This window comes from Lampris incognitus, chromosome 17, assembly GCF_029633865.1.
Source record: "Lampris incognitus isolate fLamInc1 chromosome 17, fLamInc1.hap2, whole genome shotgun sequence".
Classification (NCBI taxonomy): Eukaryota; Metazoa; Chordata; class Actinopteri; order Lampriformes; family Lampridae; genus Lampris; species Lampris incognitus.
Window position 1 is genome coordinate 5,960,346 of NC_079227.1, and position 16,765 is coordinate 5,977,110.

The following is a 16,765-nucleotide window of genomic DNA, read 5'->3' on the forward strand; positions in this document are numbered from 1 at the left end:
AGAGAGAGAGAGAGAGACAGACAGAGAGAGAGAGACAGACAGAGAGAGAGAGACAGACAAAGAGAGAGAGAGTGTGTCTGTGCGTGAAAGGGCGGATCAGATATTTTGACAGAAAAGAGACAAACGTGCAGGTTTTGTGTGTGTAAGAAGGAGGAAGAGATGAAGACATGAGACAAGTTTGTGAGAGACGGAGACAGAGACGGGGTGGGGGTGGGGGGTGGGGGGGTATGGGGGTATGGGGGGGGGTCGGTACAGGAAGCAGAGTTATTTAGAGAGCGCAGAGTTTTGTTGAAGCATGAAAAACGTTTTCTTGGCTTAGCAGGACGTGTAAGTGTGTTTGGCTTGGACCAGGACCCAGCAGGGCGGCTTGGACCAGGACCCAGCAGGGCGGCTGGACCAGGACCCAGCAGGGCGGCTGGACTGGGAGCCGAGGGGCCGAGCTGGAAACCTGCGGCCTGGTCTCGTGTGTTTGTTCACCTGGTTAGCGGGGCGAAGCACATGAAAGGAGGCCGAACCCCTCCTCCACTTAGCAGCACAACCACACAGAGTCCAGTTCTGACGCCTCACTACCGAACCCGGCCTAACAAAGTCCAGTCCTGACGCCTCACTACCGAACCCGGCCTAACAAAGGTCCAGTTCTGACACCTCACTACCGAACCCGGCCTACCAAAGTCCAGTTCTGATGGCTCGCTACCAACCCGGCCTAACAAAGTCCAGTTCTGACGCCTCACTACCAAACCCGGCCTAACAAAGTCCAGTTCTGACGCCTCGCTACTGAACCCGGCCTAACAAAGTCCAGTTCTGACACCTCACTACCAAACCCGGCCTAACAAAGTCCAGTTCTGACGCCTCACTACCGAACCCGGCCTAACAAAGTCCAGTTCTGATGGCTCACTACCGAACCCGGCCTAACAAAGTCCAGTTCTGACGCCTCACTACTGAACCCGGCCTAACAAAGTCCAGTTCTGACGCCTCACTACTGAACCCGGCCTAACAAAGTCCAGTTCTGACGCCTCACTACTGAACCCGTCTAACAAAGTCCAGTTCTGACGCCTCACTACTGAACCCGGCCTAACAAAGTCCAGTTCTGACGCCTCGCTACTGAACCCGTCTAACAAAGACCACATATTTCTGCTAACACGCTGGACGTGAATAAAACCCCTGTCACTGCACAGGAATGCAGCTGATTGTGTGTGTGTGTGTGTGTGTGTGTGTGTGTCTGTGTGTATGACTGTGTATGTGTTTAATTGTGTGACAGTGTTCAGGCGCTCTGGGTGGAAAAACACACGTGAAGAGATAAAGTACACAACTCTCCTTCCACAGAAAAGCCCCTTCAAATCCCAGCAGTGTCGGCGTGTACTGGAAACGCACAACACACACCCGTAAACACAACGCCAGTACACGAGCTGTTCCATCTGGCTGTACACACGCACGCACACGCACACACACACACACGTATAATTAATAGAGGTTAATTGATTACGGGTGTTTCTCACTGTCCAGAGAGACTTCTAATTCTACCTGCCCCGGTCTAATTCTACCTGCCCTGGTCTAATTCTACCTGCCCCGGTCTAATTCTACCTGCCCTGGTCTAATTCTACCTGCCCCAGTCTATTCTACCTGCCCCAGTCTATTCTACCTGCCCCAGTCTATTCTACCTGCCCTGGTCTATTCTACCTGCCCCGGTCTAATTCTACCTGCCCCAGTCTATTCTACCTGCCCCGTCTATTCTACCTGCCCCGGTCTATTCTACCTGCCCCAGTCTAATTCTACCTGCCCCGGTCTAATTCTACCTGCCCCAGTCTATTCTACCTGCCCCGGTCTAATTCTACCGGCCCCCGGTCTAATTCTACCTGCCCCGGTCTAATTCTACCTGCCCCGGTCTATTCTACCTGCCCCGGTCTATTCTACCTGCCCCGGTCTATTCTACCTGCCCTGGTCTAATTCTACCTGCCCCAGTCTATTCTACCTGCCCCGGTCTATTCTACCTGCCCCGGTCTAATTCTACCTGCCCCGGTCTAATTCTACCTGCCCCGGTCTATTCTACCTGCCCCGGTCTAATTCTACCTGCCCCGGTCTAATTCTACCTGCCCCAGTCTAATTCTACCTGCCCCAGTCTATTCTACCTGCCCCGGTTTATTCTACCTGCCCAGTCTAATTCTACCTGCCCCGGTCTAGTGGCTGCACTACTGTGTGTGTGTGTGTGCACGCAATTGTACCCATTGTGCACACACACACACACACACACACACACAGGTAGAGAGAGCAGTAGAGAGAGAGAGAGAGAGAGAGAGAGAGAGATAATGAGAAAGAGGTAGAGAGAGGTAGAGAGAGGGAGTTAGAGAGAGGTAAAGAGAAAGAGGTAGAGAGAGGTTAATAGAGAGCACTAGAGAGAGAGAGGTAGAGAGAGAGAGGTAGAGAGGTAGAGAGGTAGAGAGAGGTAGAGAGAGAGAGGTAGAGAGAGAGGTAAAGAGAGAGAGGTAGAGAGAGAGGTAGAGAGAGAGAGGTAGAGGTAGAGAGAGAGAGGTAGAGAGAGGTAGAGAGAGAGGTAAAGAGAGAGAGGTAAGAGAGAGAGGTAGAGAGAGGTAGAGAGAGAGAGGTAGAGAGAGAGGTAAAGAGAGAGAGGTAGAGAGAGGTAGAGAGAGAGAGAGGTAGAGAGAGAGGTAGAAAGAGGTAGAAAGAGAGAGGTAAAGAGAGGTAAAGAGAGAGAGGTAACGATCAATAAAGAAATTGTTTCTTTATTGATCGTTACAATGTTGCGTTGATGTCCATTAGTGTTACTGTGTATCATTCAAACTGTATTTTTGATGCTTTGGCAACATTGTAAAACTTTCATGCCAGCAAAGCCCTTTGAACTGAATTAAGAGGTAGACAGAGAGGTAGAGAGAGGTAAAGAGAAAGAGGTAGAGAGAGAGAGAGAGAGAGAGAGAGAGAGAGAGAGAGAGAGGAGAGAGAGAGAGAGAGGAGAGAGAGAGAGAGAGAGAGTAGAGAGAGGTAAAGAGAGAGAGGTAGAGAGAGAGCGGTAGAGAGAGGTAAAGAGAGAGAGGTAGAGAGAGAGAGGTAGAGAGAGGTAGAGAGAGAGAGGTAGAGAGAGGTAAAGAGAGAGAGGTAGAGAGAGAGCGGTAGAGAGAGGTAGAGAGAGAGAGAGAGAGGTAGAGAGAGAGAGAGGTAGAGAGAGAGCGGTAGAGAGAGGTAGAGAGAGAGAGAGAGGTAGAGAGAGGTAGAGAGAGAGAGGTAAAGAGAGAGAGGTAGAGAGGAGAGAGGTAGAGAGAGAGGGTAAAGAGAGAGAGGTAACGATCAATAAAGAAATTGTTTCTTTATTGATCGTTACAATGTTGCGTTGATGTCCATTAGTGTTACTGTGTATCATTCAAACTGTATTTTTGATGCTTTGGCAACATTGTAAAACTTTCATGCCAGCAAAGCCCTTTGAACTGAATTAAGAGGTAGACAGAGAGGTAGAGAGAGGTAAAGAGAAAGAGGTAGAGAGAGAGAGAGAGAGAGAGAGAGAGAGAGAGAGAGAGAGAGAGAGAGAGAGAGAGAGAGAGAGAGAGAGAGAGAGAGAGAGGTAAAGTGAGAGCGGTAGAGAGAGAGAGAGAGAGAGAGAGAGCGGTAGAGAGAGAGAGAAATGGGTATTAGTCCCAAATGTGGCTCCAATCAGGGCTGAGGTTGAAAGAAAGATGTTTAATGATCATAAAGAACAAGAGCGACTCCACCAATGTTCTTCTCAGGAATGTCCTCTCTCTCCCCCTCTCTCTCTCGCTCTGTCTCCCCCTCTCTCTCTTGCTCTCTCTATCCCCCTCTCTCTCTTGCTCTCTCTCCCTCTCTCTCTTGCTCTCTCCCCCTCTCTCTCTTGCTCTGTCTCTGCCCCCTCTCTCGCACTCCCCCTCTCTCTTGCTCTCCCCCCCCTCTCTCTTGCTCTCTCCCCCTCTCTCTCTTGCTCTGTCTCTGCCCCCCTGTCTTGCACTCCCCCTCTCTCTCTTGCTCGCCCCCTCTCTCTTGCTCTGTCTCCCCCTCTCTCTCTTGCTCTCTCTATCCCTCTATCTCTTGCTCTCTCTATCCCTCCGTCTTGCTCTCTCTCCCCCTCTCTCTCCCCCTCTCTCTCTTGCTCTCTCTCCCCCTCCCTGTCTTGCTCTCTCTCTGCCCCCTCTCTTGCACTCCCCCTCTCTGTTGCTCTCTCCCCCTCTCTCTCTTGCTCTCTCCCCCTCTCTTGCTCCCCCCTCGCTCTCTCCAGCTTTCTTTCTCTTGCTACCCCCCCCTCTCTCTCTCACACACACACACACACACACACACACACACACACACACACACACACACACACACGGCTCCCATTAGGATGCGGTTTCTCTGGTTTACGTCCAGCGAGGCCACCTCAGGCGCGTCCACGTCGGTGTGACATGGAAATGTTTTATTGAGGCGCTGTGTGATGGAGGAGCGCTGTGTGATGGAGGAGCGCGGTGTGATGGAGGAGCGTGCGTGATGGAGGAGCACTGTGTGATGGAGGAGCGCGGTGTGATGGAGGAGCGCGGTGTGATGGAGGAGCACTGCGTGATGAGGAGCGCGGTGTGATGGAGGAGCGTGCGTGATGGAGGAGCGCGGTGTGATGGAGGAGCATGCGTGATGGAGGAGCGCTGTGTGATGGAGGAGCACTGCGTGATGGAGGGGCGTGCGTGATGGAGGAGCGCTGTGTGATGGAGGAGCGTGCGTGATGGAGGAGCGCTGTGTGATGGAGGAGCGCTGTGTGATGGAGGAGCGCGGTGTGATGGAGGAGCGCTGCGTGATGGAGGAGCACTGTGTGATGGAGGAGTGTGCGTGATGGAGGTGCACTGTGTGATGGAGGAGGGCGCTGTGATGGAGGAGCGCTTTGTGATGGAGGAGCGCTGTGTGATGGAGGAGCGCGGTGTGATGGAGGAGTGCTGTGTGATGGAGGAGCGTGCGTGATGGAGGAGCGCGGTGTGATGGAGGAGCACTGTGTGATGGAGGAGCGTGCGTGATGGAGGAGCGCGGTGTGATGGAGGAGCGCGCTGTGATGGAGGAGCGTGCGTGATGGAGGAGCGCTGTGTGATGGAGGAGCGCTGTGTGATGGAGGAGCGTGCGTGATGGAGGAGCGCGGTGTGATGGAGGAGCGCGGTGTGATGGAGGAGCGTGCGTGATGGAGGAGCGCTGTGTGATGGAGGAGCGCATGTGATGGAGGAGCGCGGTGTGATGGAGGAGCGTGCGTGATGGAGGAGCGCTGTGTGATGGAGGAGCATGCGTGATGGAGGAGCGCGCGTGATGGAGGAGCATGCGTGATGGAGGAGTGCCGTGTGATGGAGGAGCATGCGTGATGGAGGAGTGCCGTGTGATGGAGGAGCATGCGTGATGGAGGAGTGCCGTGTGATGGAAGAGCGCGCGGTGAGCGCCTGTGTGATGGAAGAGCATGCGTGATGGAGGAGCATGTGTGATGGAGGAGTGCTGTGTGATGGAGGAGCGTGCGTGATGGAGGAGCGCTGTGTGATGGAGGAGCGCTGTGTGATGGAGGAGTGCTGTGTGATGGAGGAGCGTGCGTGATGGAGGAGTGCGGTGTGATGGAGGAGCATGCGTGATGGAGGAGCGCTGTGTGATGGAGGAGTGCCGTGTGATGGAGGAGCATGCGTGATGGAGGAGTGCCGTGTGATGGAAGAGCGCGCGGTGAGCGCCTGTGTGATGGAGGAGCATGCGTGATGGAGGAGCGTGCGTGATGGAGGAGCGCTGTGTGATGGAGGAGCGTGTGTGATGGAGGAGCGCTGTGTGATGGAGGAGCGCTGTGTGATGGAGGAGTGCTGTGTGATGGAGGAGCGTGCGTGATGGAGGAGCGCTGTGTGATGGAGGAGCGTGTGTGATGGAGGAGCGCTGTGTGATGGAGGAGCGCTGTGTGATGGAGGAGCGCTGTGTGATGGAGGAGCGTGCGTGATGGAGGAGCGCTGTGTGATGGAGGAGCATGCGTGATGGAGGAGCGCTGTGTGATGGAGGAGCGCGCGGTGAGCGCCTGTACGCCGAGCCGGTTAAAAACAAAATGGACGTCAGCTGTTTCGGCCAAGTCTGGCGGCTCCGGTTAGACCCGTTCCCACTACACTACAGTTCAGAACCAACTGCTGCCATGTCTGAAATTCTGACCGGACCAGAAAAACCGCTTCAGGGCAGAACGAAGAACGAGGGCAGATCCCTCCCCCAGAAAGGACGGATGCCCTGTAGATGCTGACGGTTGGTGGGAAGGGTGGGCGGGGTTTAACATTTTGTAGCTCTGATCTGATTGGCTGGGGGAGGGGGGAACAAGGTAAACCAGAGGGAACTGTAAAAAGAGAAAAAGTGAATTCTACTTTTTAAAGTGAAACCTTGTCGGTAGAAAGAAAAGCCCAAAATGCACGGCGATCAAAGTAAATATTGGTGTTTCAGTTCGATCACAATTAAAGCGCTTCGTCATTAGCGGCGCATGAATTACTATGTTGATGCGTTACTCTGTGTCGGCCGGTTTAGCATAACATGATGGAAATACGTCAAGCTAACGAAAAATAAATCATGAGAAATTATCATATAAATAACGTTAAAACCAACAAGGGGAAAGTGTAGACATCCATAAACGATACAGTGAACGTAATCCTGACGCAGATAACGACGTCAGGGGTCGGCCAGCCTCATTACTGATCAGATCAATAACGATCAGGATCGATCCTGATCCTTCATGTGGTGAGACATACTGACGGAGAGGGGCGTGGGTGTCCTGTCTCTTGTGCAGAAGGAGAGAAGCGAGAACGTGACCCGTGAGCGGTCTCTCCCCACCGACGACACCTGAGGAGGATAAGAAACACACACTGTAACTGTCCGTACGGGGTGAAACAACACAACGGCTTACAAACTGCTAATATACGCTTGGACCACCGCCCAGTAGCCACATAATGATTTGTTATTGATTACAATTATTGATCACAGGTTTATTAATTCCGTTAACCACATTTCCGCCCGTGTTTTCATGCAAATTTTGTTATTTCGAGATATCACTGGACTATATATATATATATATATATATATATAACAAAATGTAATAAATGGAAATGGGAACTCGTTAGCTGGACAAGAGTTCAGTCACGTGATCAGCCGCCTCTTCATCCCCGTGGCGGGTGCTGAGCAGTATGGACGTGGGACGTAAGAGCGGACCTGATGGAAAACAACACACGGTTTACTTGCAACATATTGGATGGAGACACGGTGCAGGTCCACTTTCTCAGAGTTTTCCTTTACTTCTTTTCTCAGCCTTATCCAACATCCTTCCTCCCCCCCCACCCCCGCCTCCCCCCGCCCCCCACCCCCGTCTCTCATTTATTCCGCTTGTTTTCCAACAGAGAACGTCCCGGTCTTCATGTTCTCTCTCTCTCTCACTCCCTTTTCCTGACAGGAACCAGAGGCCTGAAGTCCCCCCCCGCCCCCCTACCCCCCAATCTGGACTTCAGCCCAAACCCAGCAAACAGCTCCTCCTGGAGGTACAAAGAATCTGCAAAACAGAACCAGAGGTCCATCTGACCGAGGAGGAGGAAGAGAAGGGAAAGGGCGGGGGTGTCCGCCGAGCCCTGTCCTGACCAGGGGAGCCAAGGGAGGAGGAGATGAAGGATTAGGAGATAATCCAGGGCGCACCTCCTGTGGAGGAGTCCCCCCGTTCTTCCGTCCCGCCGTCTCTGGAACGCGGTCCGGATTACAACACTCGACCGATTTGTGACGCTGGGGGTCTGAGGCGATGATGGCAGAGTTCTCGACCTGCGGAAACGGAGGAGGCTCATGAGGAGAGCCGCAGCACAGCAGCCGGAGCAAGGAGCGTTTTGTGGGGGAGATTTGTGTGGGTGAAGGGAGGTCCACCTCTGGAATCTGGATAGGAGGAATATTGTAAGGAAAACACACCTCCTCCTGCCCCGGTGCAGGGCGACAGACGGACCCCCCCCCCCCCACCACCACCGCCTCCCTGCCATCAGACCAGACCCTTCTGGTCGTGCACCGCCGGAGATTTGAGGTAAAGTATCAAATACTTTCCTAATACCCGGTTATACTGCAGCCGGTTACTAATTAGACGGAGGCCGTTTTTTATTTTCCCCCTGGTCTCCCGTACCCCCGTCGCTCCAGATATAGACCGCCAGAATCCACCGCTGTTCACATTCATACATAAAAAGACATGAAATGTGAAATGTTGACTGGCCCCACACCGTTTAAAACACCACGTGCAGATGACGCCCAGAGGCAAAACAGGAAAATGATTACTTTATTTCCGTTTTAAGTATTGTTGGCACACTGACAGGATTCAACCGTACGGCACTCAGACACAGAAACAATAAATGACCCGGCGAGGAGCCACACACACACACTGCGGCCTCCGGACTGACTCGCTTTAACGCCGCACCCAACACAACTCCGAGACCGAACGGTCTCGGTCGGAAACTCCGTCTTCCAACATCTCGTATCCATCTTTGTCTACCCCGGGGGGGGGGGGGAGGGGGAGGGGGGTAAACATGGATGCTGTCAGATGTCCGGTTAGTTCACATCTGCGGGATTCCCGAACAAGCCGACGTGACGTAGCCAAAACGACACTACCGCATTTCGCGCACCCACGTATGCGGTGAAATGTAAACAGACTTTTCCTTCACCCAAGGGTCGAATCGGGTCACCGGGGACACGACGTTTCCCGGTCAGAAACGTCTCGTCACTCAGCCAAGCCGCCTCTTCAGTCTCGACTGGCTGCAGGTATCCCACCCTTATAAACAAACAACACCGCCGCGTAGCGACGGAACCAACCCCTGGTTTCAAACGCTAATTGCCGTGATCGTTAGCTGGCGTTACAGCGGCCATGTGCACCAATCACTGGGGAAGAGTTGGGATCACAGCATCGTGAAATGGTGACAGATGTACTCTTAGCCCCCAACCCCCTTCCCCCCAGACCAGGGGCGGTCGTTCCCTCGTTCCATTTTTCTTTTGCGTTTCTGTCGATTGACAACTTCTTGACCCTCGTGCCCCGCGACCTATGAACTCCCGCGAGGTCGTGAAAGGCGGCACGGTGATTGGTCGGGGTCATGCTTGTAGTGTCGCCAGTCTGCCGGCCAAGACACGGCAAGAACGTACGGCGCTACGATCGGCTAATCTCACGTGGTGGCCGTCGTGGAAGACAAAAGTATTGTGTAGTCTGATCCTGGTTTCAGGTAGGATAAACTGGCGCTCTAGAGCGATACCGGCAGTTCTGACTGGGAATTCCGGGTTCGACAACCACTCAACCCCCCCCCCCCCAAGTTATCGTCTGTTCCGGGTCGTCTTGAACGCCTCATTACAGTAAAGACACAGAAAACAGTGGATTACCGGTGTGTCGGTGACATAAACTGGTGTGTTATTGGAAACTAAGAGACGGCCTGTCGCGTTGACGGGTCTGAATTTGTTCATGGGAATTGGCGATCGCCCCCCCCCCCGAGGGCCGACACCGTGTCAAATTCTCCATCACACCTAAGCAGAAGTCTTTTTTATTAACCCCTCCATACGGCGCGTTTCCTCTCTCTCCACTTCCAGACGCCCCTCTTAAAAAACCCCAAACCTGGGGGCCGTGGCGCGGAGAGGGCCTGGGATCGGAGCTAGCGGCGAATTGGACGGCGTGCTTGGGAGGTGACGCAATCCTCAGTCTGAGAAACCGTAGCAGCCATTAATGAAGGCGGACGGGCTTGCGTGGGAGAACCGCCAGCAGCTCAGCACCACGGTGGAAAGCTTTTAAAGAGAACCAGAGGCTTTGTCAAGGCCGCTCCATGCTATCAAAACATCTTAGATTGGGATATCCATTACCCCGCAGGCCAGAATAACAAAAGAGCGAAAAGGGGCTATTATTTATTCTGCTGTCACTGCCGACTTACAAACTAGCCGTAACACAAGTCTGCAGAGTGGTTTTCCGATAAGAGCATTTTCTCTATCTTTGCGGCTAAAAAATGTGTTTGTTCTTTTTTGTCATTTTATCTGGCCGAGCATATTTTGCATGTCTGTAAAGAAAGGCTGCCGAATGAGTGGCCCTGCCCGACTTCTGAGGCCGGGGAAAGTCTGTCAGCAGGATGTGAAACGAGCTCGTAAGACGTTGCAGCAGAAAGACGCGGGACGACACGGGGACAGAATTTCCCTGGAAGTTCAGACTTTCGACCAGATGAGAAGCAGACGTGATGATTTTTGGGGGTTTTTTTTTTTTCTATTCCAGCGACAGAGGAGCCCTCGTCGTCTAAATTTAGACGATAGCAGATTTAAAAAGCAGGCACTCTGAAAACCAACAGACACACACAGTTGTGTCCAAAAACCGGTCAGGTTACTCCGTGACCCAATACTGAAAATAGACGAGAAGCGTTGCCTGTATAAGGATTTGTTTTCTGAATGTGAGATCATCCTCCTCACATCTCGGAGATTACATACCGCAACCAAACAAACAGACGAAGAAGAAAAAACAAAAGCATGAACCAGTTTCCTATTCTACCCTTCAACGTTTATTGCCTCTCTGTCTTCATGCAAAGGCGAATTAATATCTTGCTTCCCCCCCCCCTCCTCCATTTTCCTTGAATAGATGGTTCCAGGGAGCGACCACAGAACCGTTTGCAGCTGGACCTTCTCTGAGCTGATGTCGACAAACCCGAGAGCGAGGGAAACCAGACAAGCTGACCACGCGCCAACCGGCCTGGCTGCTTCCAGGAACTGGGCTGCGTAGAGTTCCCCTCGATTTATCTCCGTTTAATTCAGCTTGGCTACGGGCCGCAAGAAACTGCAGAGAGTAGAGCTGAAATCCGAATAACAAATAGCAATAAAGTTCCGGTGGACTTCTTGCACCTCTATTACCGGAGATTTAAACTCAACTTCGAACAATCCTAACTGTGGTGAAATTTGGGACATTTGTTGGTCGGTTATTTGGAGACGTACTGAAACCTCCTGAGAATTCCAGGGGCATTAAAAAGGTGCTTTTGGGGCATTGTCCGAGGTTGATTTTCAACCTTTTTTTTAAAAACCCATTTTAGGAACTTTCTGCACCCGTTCATCTGTTGGGATCATGAACCTGCAGAGAAAACTGTCAGGCCTGGTCTCCCCGTCGCGCGGCAAGCGCCGGTTTAAAGGTGACCTCACCACGGAGATGATCAGCCCACCTCTGGGGGACTTCCGCCACACCATGCACGTGGGCCGCGGTGGCGACGTCTTCGGAGACACCTCCTTCCTCAGCAACTATGGCGGGATAGCCAACGGCGGCGCCAGTGAGCCAGAACCCAGTGCCAGCCCCGACAACAAGATCGGGGCCTTTTTCTCCAGGACCTTCCGCCAAGTGAGGAAGGGCTCCGACAACCGGCCCCGGGAAGGATCCAAGGATCTGTTCCGATCTGTGCCGGCCATTTCTCCCATCATCAAGAACGCCGTTTCCTTCCACCGGCTGGATACCGACATGCCAGACGGGAGTCCCGCCGTGCTCTTCCCCAGTGCTCCCAGTTCACCGGAGGGGACCAAAGGCTCTTATGGTGGGTATGGGGACACAAACACTTCCACGAATAATGATTCACACTCACTTACATCTACCTTTCTTGTGACGTTCGGGAAAATTCTATCACGATTTGGTGCCCCAATTCAGCAGTTCATGGAAAATACTCGTTAATTATACACTTATGCAGCTAGATTTGCCCCCAGATGTCCTTGTGAGTCACCTTAGTTCAGTAGCGGTCACACACACACACACTGATAACACACACATCCAGGCTAGGCAGCATAAATACCCCACTCGTGGCTCACACCGTCTGACCTTTTCTTGTGTGTATGAGTGTGTAGTTATTTGTGCATGTCGATGGTGTGTGAGCAGCTTGAGTCACTCGCCTTTCTCAACTTCCAGTTCTTCCCCGTCTCTAAAGCTTTTTACTATTGTGTCCTCACAATCCGTACGCCCGACTAAACCTTTCCTCCAGTCGTGCTTTGTTTAGTTTGTGAACTTGTTAGATATCAGTGGCGGCTGGTGCAAAAAAAAAATTGGGGGTGGGGTGGGGTGGGGGGGGTTTACCTTGGCGCAGCATGCCTGACAGCTGCTTTAACGTCCACACAGTCACAGAGTTATTAAGAAGGACAATGTAGCCTACAGATTTTATCAGGGTTCGTAGACGGTGGATGATTGACAGGCGAGACGAGGCGTGGTGGTGGGTGTGAACGTGATTGACAGCCACGAGAACTGTCCAATCACATTAGATCAAAAGACAATGAAACAATACCAGTTCACTGCCAATAAAAGTGGGAGTGTCTGGGGAAAAGACAGCAGCCTCGGGTCACCTGCTCGCCACAAGTTTGAGGGCTTACATAAGGTGTGGTTTGGCCGGCGCCCCTCACCCAGGAAGTATATGTATTCACCCAGGAAGTAGATGTATTCACCCAGGAATCAACCAAATACCATGTGGAACCAATATTTAATGGCTGCTGACAGGCGCTCACACGCTGACAACACTTTTATTTCATAATTATTTGCATTACACAACTAAATTATATTTAGCATGTTTAAGTAGATTTTCATCTCTTGATAATTGAAGGGGGCGGTGCCCCAGCGCCCTCTACTGGCCAGCCGCCACTGTTAACGATTCCCTTACTCTGTACAGAAGTAAATAGTCCTTGGATTTCTTAACTTAATGTTGTTATTTCTACACTGGAAAGCTGTGTTACGCCCTGTGTGTATCACGAGAGTGACCCGTCATGTTAATTCCCTCATATTAACTCGGCTAATTACCCAGGTGTGCAACCTCCCAGATTGGAGGCTGAATACCTGGAACAACAGGTGACTGTAATGAACTAGCTGCTAGAATAGAAAAACCAGCAGTGCTGGTGGGACCCGAGGACCTGATTGAGAACCACCGGTGTAATCCACATCTCTTTTATCCAGATACCTTAGTGAGGGATGAGGGCAGTTGTAGGTGGTTTGCATGCGAGGGGTTGAGTTTGGCTTGGTTTGGTGAGGGAGCCACATGCCACAGAGGTGATTCAGACTTCAGCAGGACTCAACAGTTGGCCAGCGGGACTTTCCTCTCTGGTCAAATAGGATGTTCTGTATTGAAGCCACACTGCCCCCTACTGGACTGTCAATAAAGAACAGTGATGTCATCTGCCTCGTGATAAGACAGAATACTACTGGAGAATGGAAAAAATAACGACAGCAGCAGATGATATTAATTTCATACTTTCAAACGCATACAAGCTGTGTGAGTTTAAAAGTATGCAATTAATATGATCTGTTTATCTATCTATCTGTTATTATCCGTTTCGAATTTTGCATCCTGATTTTCCCCATTCTCCATCTCTTGATGATCTGAGACAAACATATGTACTTGGCTATGATATAATTAGTATGTAGCAAAAGTACTACTACTACTACTACTATTTCATATAGTACTACTATGATATGATTACTATGCAGCATATGTACTACTACTACTACTATTTCATATAGTACTATTATGATATGATTATTATGTGGCAAATACTACTACTATTTCACATAGTACTACTATGATATGATTACTATGCAGCATATGTACTACTACTACTATTTCATATACTACTACTATGATATGATTATTATGTAGCAAAGGTACTACTACTATTACTACTACTATTACCTCCTATAGAACTACTTTGATACGGCTACCTTGTAGCAAAAGTACTAACAGTACTACTTGATATAGTACTACTATAATATCACTCCGTGGTGCCTGATGGTAACATCTGAATTTATCTGCTAATTACCGACTCTCTTGTAAGGCGCTTTGAATAAAATGCATCAGCTAAATGAGTAAATGTAATGCCACATAGGTCAACTATTTTCCAAATTATCTCAAAAAATGAAATGAACTCACCACATTGTACACATCACACATATCATTAGTCCAATGTTTGATAAGACCCCAGAGGAAACCAGCAGGTCATGTCATTCAAATACAGCTGCTCATTAGTGCAAAACCCCAAGCCACAGCCCGCTCACCACCTCATCTTAAAGCACTGTGTGAATTACTTTTCTATTACTCAAATAAATAAGTACAATAATAACTAACAAAAATGAATATAAAAGAATTTCATGGAAAATAATAAGAATAAATATAAACTGCATCTTATCCATACTATGACATAACTGTTTGGCGATTACTGAACTTACTGATATCTCCATTGTGTTGGTTTCAGGTTTGGAGTCTGGTTTCGTCACGCTGCCTCGTCTCTCCCGCTCTGAACGTCAGCAGCCCTCCATCTCCATCTCCAACACCTGTTCCCCTGACGTCCACCCCACCCTGACGACCGATGCCAACGACACCATCTTGTCTTCGTGTTCCGCTCCGGTCATGACCTCTGACCCCTACTTCGCCACAATGACGAGGACGACGGCCCACTCCGACTCCCTACCCTCCCTCACCTCTCTGGACACCTTCACCTTTGACCTCGGACCCTCCCTAATGAGTGAAGTGCTTGGCCTGATTGACAGCCCCGATAGCCAGTCGGGGGAACCGGGCCATACCTGGGGGGAGGGCGAGGAGGCGGGATCAGCGTGCGGGTTAACCAACGAGGGCTCGGAGATGGACTCCGCCACAATCTCGTACGTGGATTCTCTGCTGAGGGAGGACTGTGAGAGTAGGAAGAGTCCATACGGAGTCGAATGGGAAGAGGATGAGGCCAGGGCGACCGTGGAGGCGAACGGAGCCGGGCAACCTTTGAGAGGGGTCGCCCCCGATGTGGTGATGGGGTCGCCCAGCCGAGAGAGAGGAGAGCGAGAGGTCGGAGGTCGGATGGACAGCGACAGGTTCCAGAACGCGACGGACGTTCTTGCCCGACACTACGGCATGGGCAGACACCTAAAGGGGCAGGTGGACGCTGCAGAGTCGGACGTGATGTTCATCAGCCAGGCGAAGAAGAAGACGTCCTACAGCTACACCGACGAGGACGAGGAAATCAAAGTCTGAACTGCGACACCGGACCAAGCCAAATCTGCTCATCAGATGATGTGATTTTTTAAAAAAAAAAATGCGATTCCATTCAAACCAACGTTCTTAAGATCCCACTGCGGTCAATGAGGCCGGCTCTGTCGACTGGATCATGTGGAGAACCGCCTCATGACGTCATTACTCTACGATTATTCTGAATGAAACTCGTTGTTTTTATCCCATCACACTTTCAGACCTTATAAGATTGTGATGTAGGACTGTTGCTGAATGTAAGCAAAACAAGAAGTTAAAGGCAGGACTTACTTCATGTTCCCAAGACGAACACAAAAGAAAGGGGCGAGATGAGAAGAGGAAGAAAGGTCAATGTGTTTTCATCCAAGCAGTCATGAGTCATGAGAACCAAACTGGAACAAAAGAAGAATATGAGAGGGTGCTCACGCCAGAGAAAGTGTCGGCATACGCAAGTTTCTCAAAGGAAACAACCAAATACATTAACTGCACTCTCCAAATTCTGACTTCCTCTTCGGAGCGCAGGAAATAATTCACAATGCAAACCCCCCCACCGCCGTTCGGAGCCCAGAAAGGAAACGAGGACAAACCGAAAGTTCGCTGTGCCTAAGGCCTCAGGCCTTTCACTACCAACACCAAACTGCTTGCCGACTTCTCACTCAGGAATACACTGCCAAGGAGGACGAACGAGAGGCGATGGAAAGAAGAACGAGAGACCTGAAATCTCTGGACTGGTGTTGTGCAGCGTTTACCCTCTTTCATACGCAGACGTATGACAGATCTGCAAAGCAAATGGAGGGACAGAATCCTCACAACAACATAACAAATCTTTCCCATCATCGACTAAGCTCTAATCCAGTGGTGTCCAGACCAGCTCCTGGAGAGCCGTCCTGCTGCTGGTTTTCACTCCAAGCCGAATTTAACACACTTGATTCAATTAATCGTGTTAAATTCAATTCAATTAATCAAGTGTGTTAAATTCGGCTTGGGGTGAAACCGGCAGGACGGTAGCTCTCCAGGAGCGAGGCTGGACGCCACGGCTCTAAACCCTATGAATGATTTTATACTTCACGCTGCAGTCCTTTTCTATAGATATTCCATGCACCTGTTAGCCTTATCATGAGATCTGACTCTCGTGTTGCTTTTTATATAAGAATCATGTTTATATTTTCTTTTATACGACTGTGTGCGACGATGTCAACTGACCTCTGTAAAACGTGTACTTAAGATCGCCGGCACGCCATAGTGACGTTACACACATGTGCTGCAGCCAATATCAATGATATTCTACGATGATATGAATTTACAATAAAGACATTTTTAATTAGCTCAAAAAGGCTTTTATTTTACAAAGCATTGCACAATTAACATGTACTGATTTAGCTACACAGTTTTAGTCTTGTTTTTTTACTAATTTGATAGCCAAGGAAAAAAAATTCGCTTCTACACACCTTTGCCTTTGTGCACTGCCTGTTGACACCTATGTGCTATCGGACTCGAACCTAGTTTTTTTTGTACACTTACTTGCGTTGTCGCCTCCTGACTAGATCCTTGCTTGTGTTGTATTTTTTTTTCTTTTTCCCCCCTTTTTCTCCCAAATTGTATCCGGCCAATTACCCCACTCTTCTGAGCCATCCCGGTCTCTGCTCCCCCCCCTCTGCTGATCCGGGGAGGGCTGCAGACTACCACATGCCTCCTCCCATACATGCGGAGTCACCAGCCACTTCTTTTCACCTGACAGTGAGGAGTTTCACCAGGGGGACGTAGCGCGTGGGAGGATCACGCTATTCCCCCCAGTTCCCCCTCCC

General features: G+C 50.5%; 1 protein-coding gene across 1 annotated transcript in view; it reads left to right on the forward strand.

Moving 5' to 3' along the window:
- cdc42ep1a (CDC42 effector protein (Rho GTPase binding) 1a) overlaps positions 1-16,287 on the forward strand; it is a 19,771-nt gene extending 3,484 nt beyond the window's left edge. The window contains exons 2-4 of the mRNA XM_056297270.1: positions 7,412-8,017; positions 10,577-11,510; positions 14,197-16,287. Of these exons, the coding sequence (XP_056153245.1) occupies positions 11,054-11,510; positions 14,197-14,966 (1,227 nt within the window). The 5' untranslated portion in view covers positions 7,412-8,017; positions 10,577-11,053 and the 3' untranslated portion in view covers positions 14,967-16,287. The remainder of the gene's footprint in view (positions 1-7,411; positions 8,018-10,576; positions 11,511-14,196) is intronic.
- The last annotated feature ends 478 nt before the right edge of the window (positions 16,288-16,765 follow it).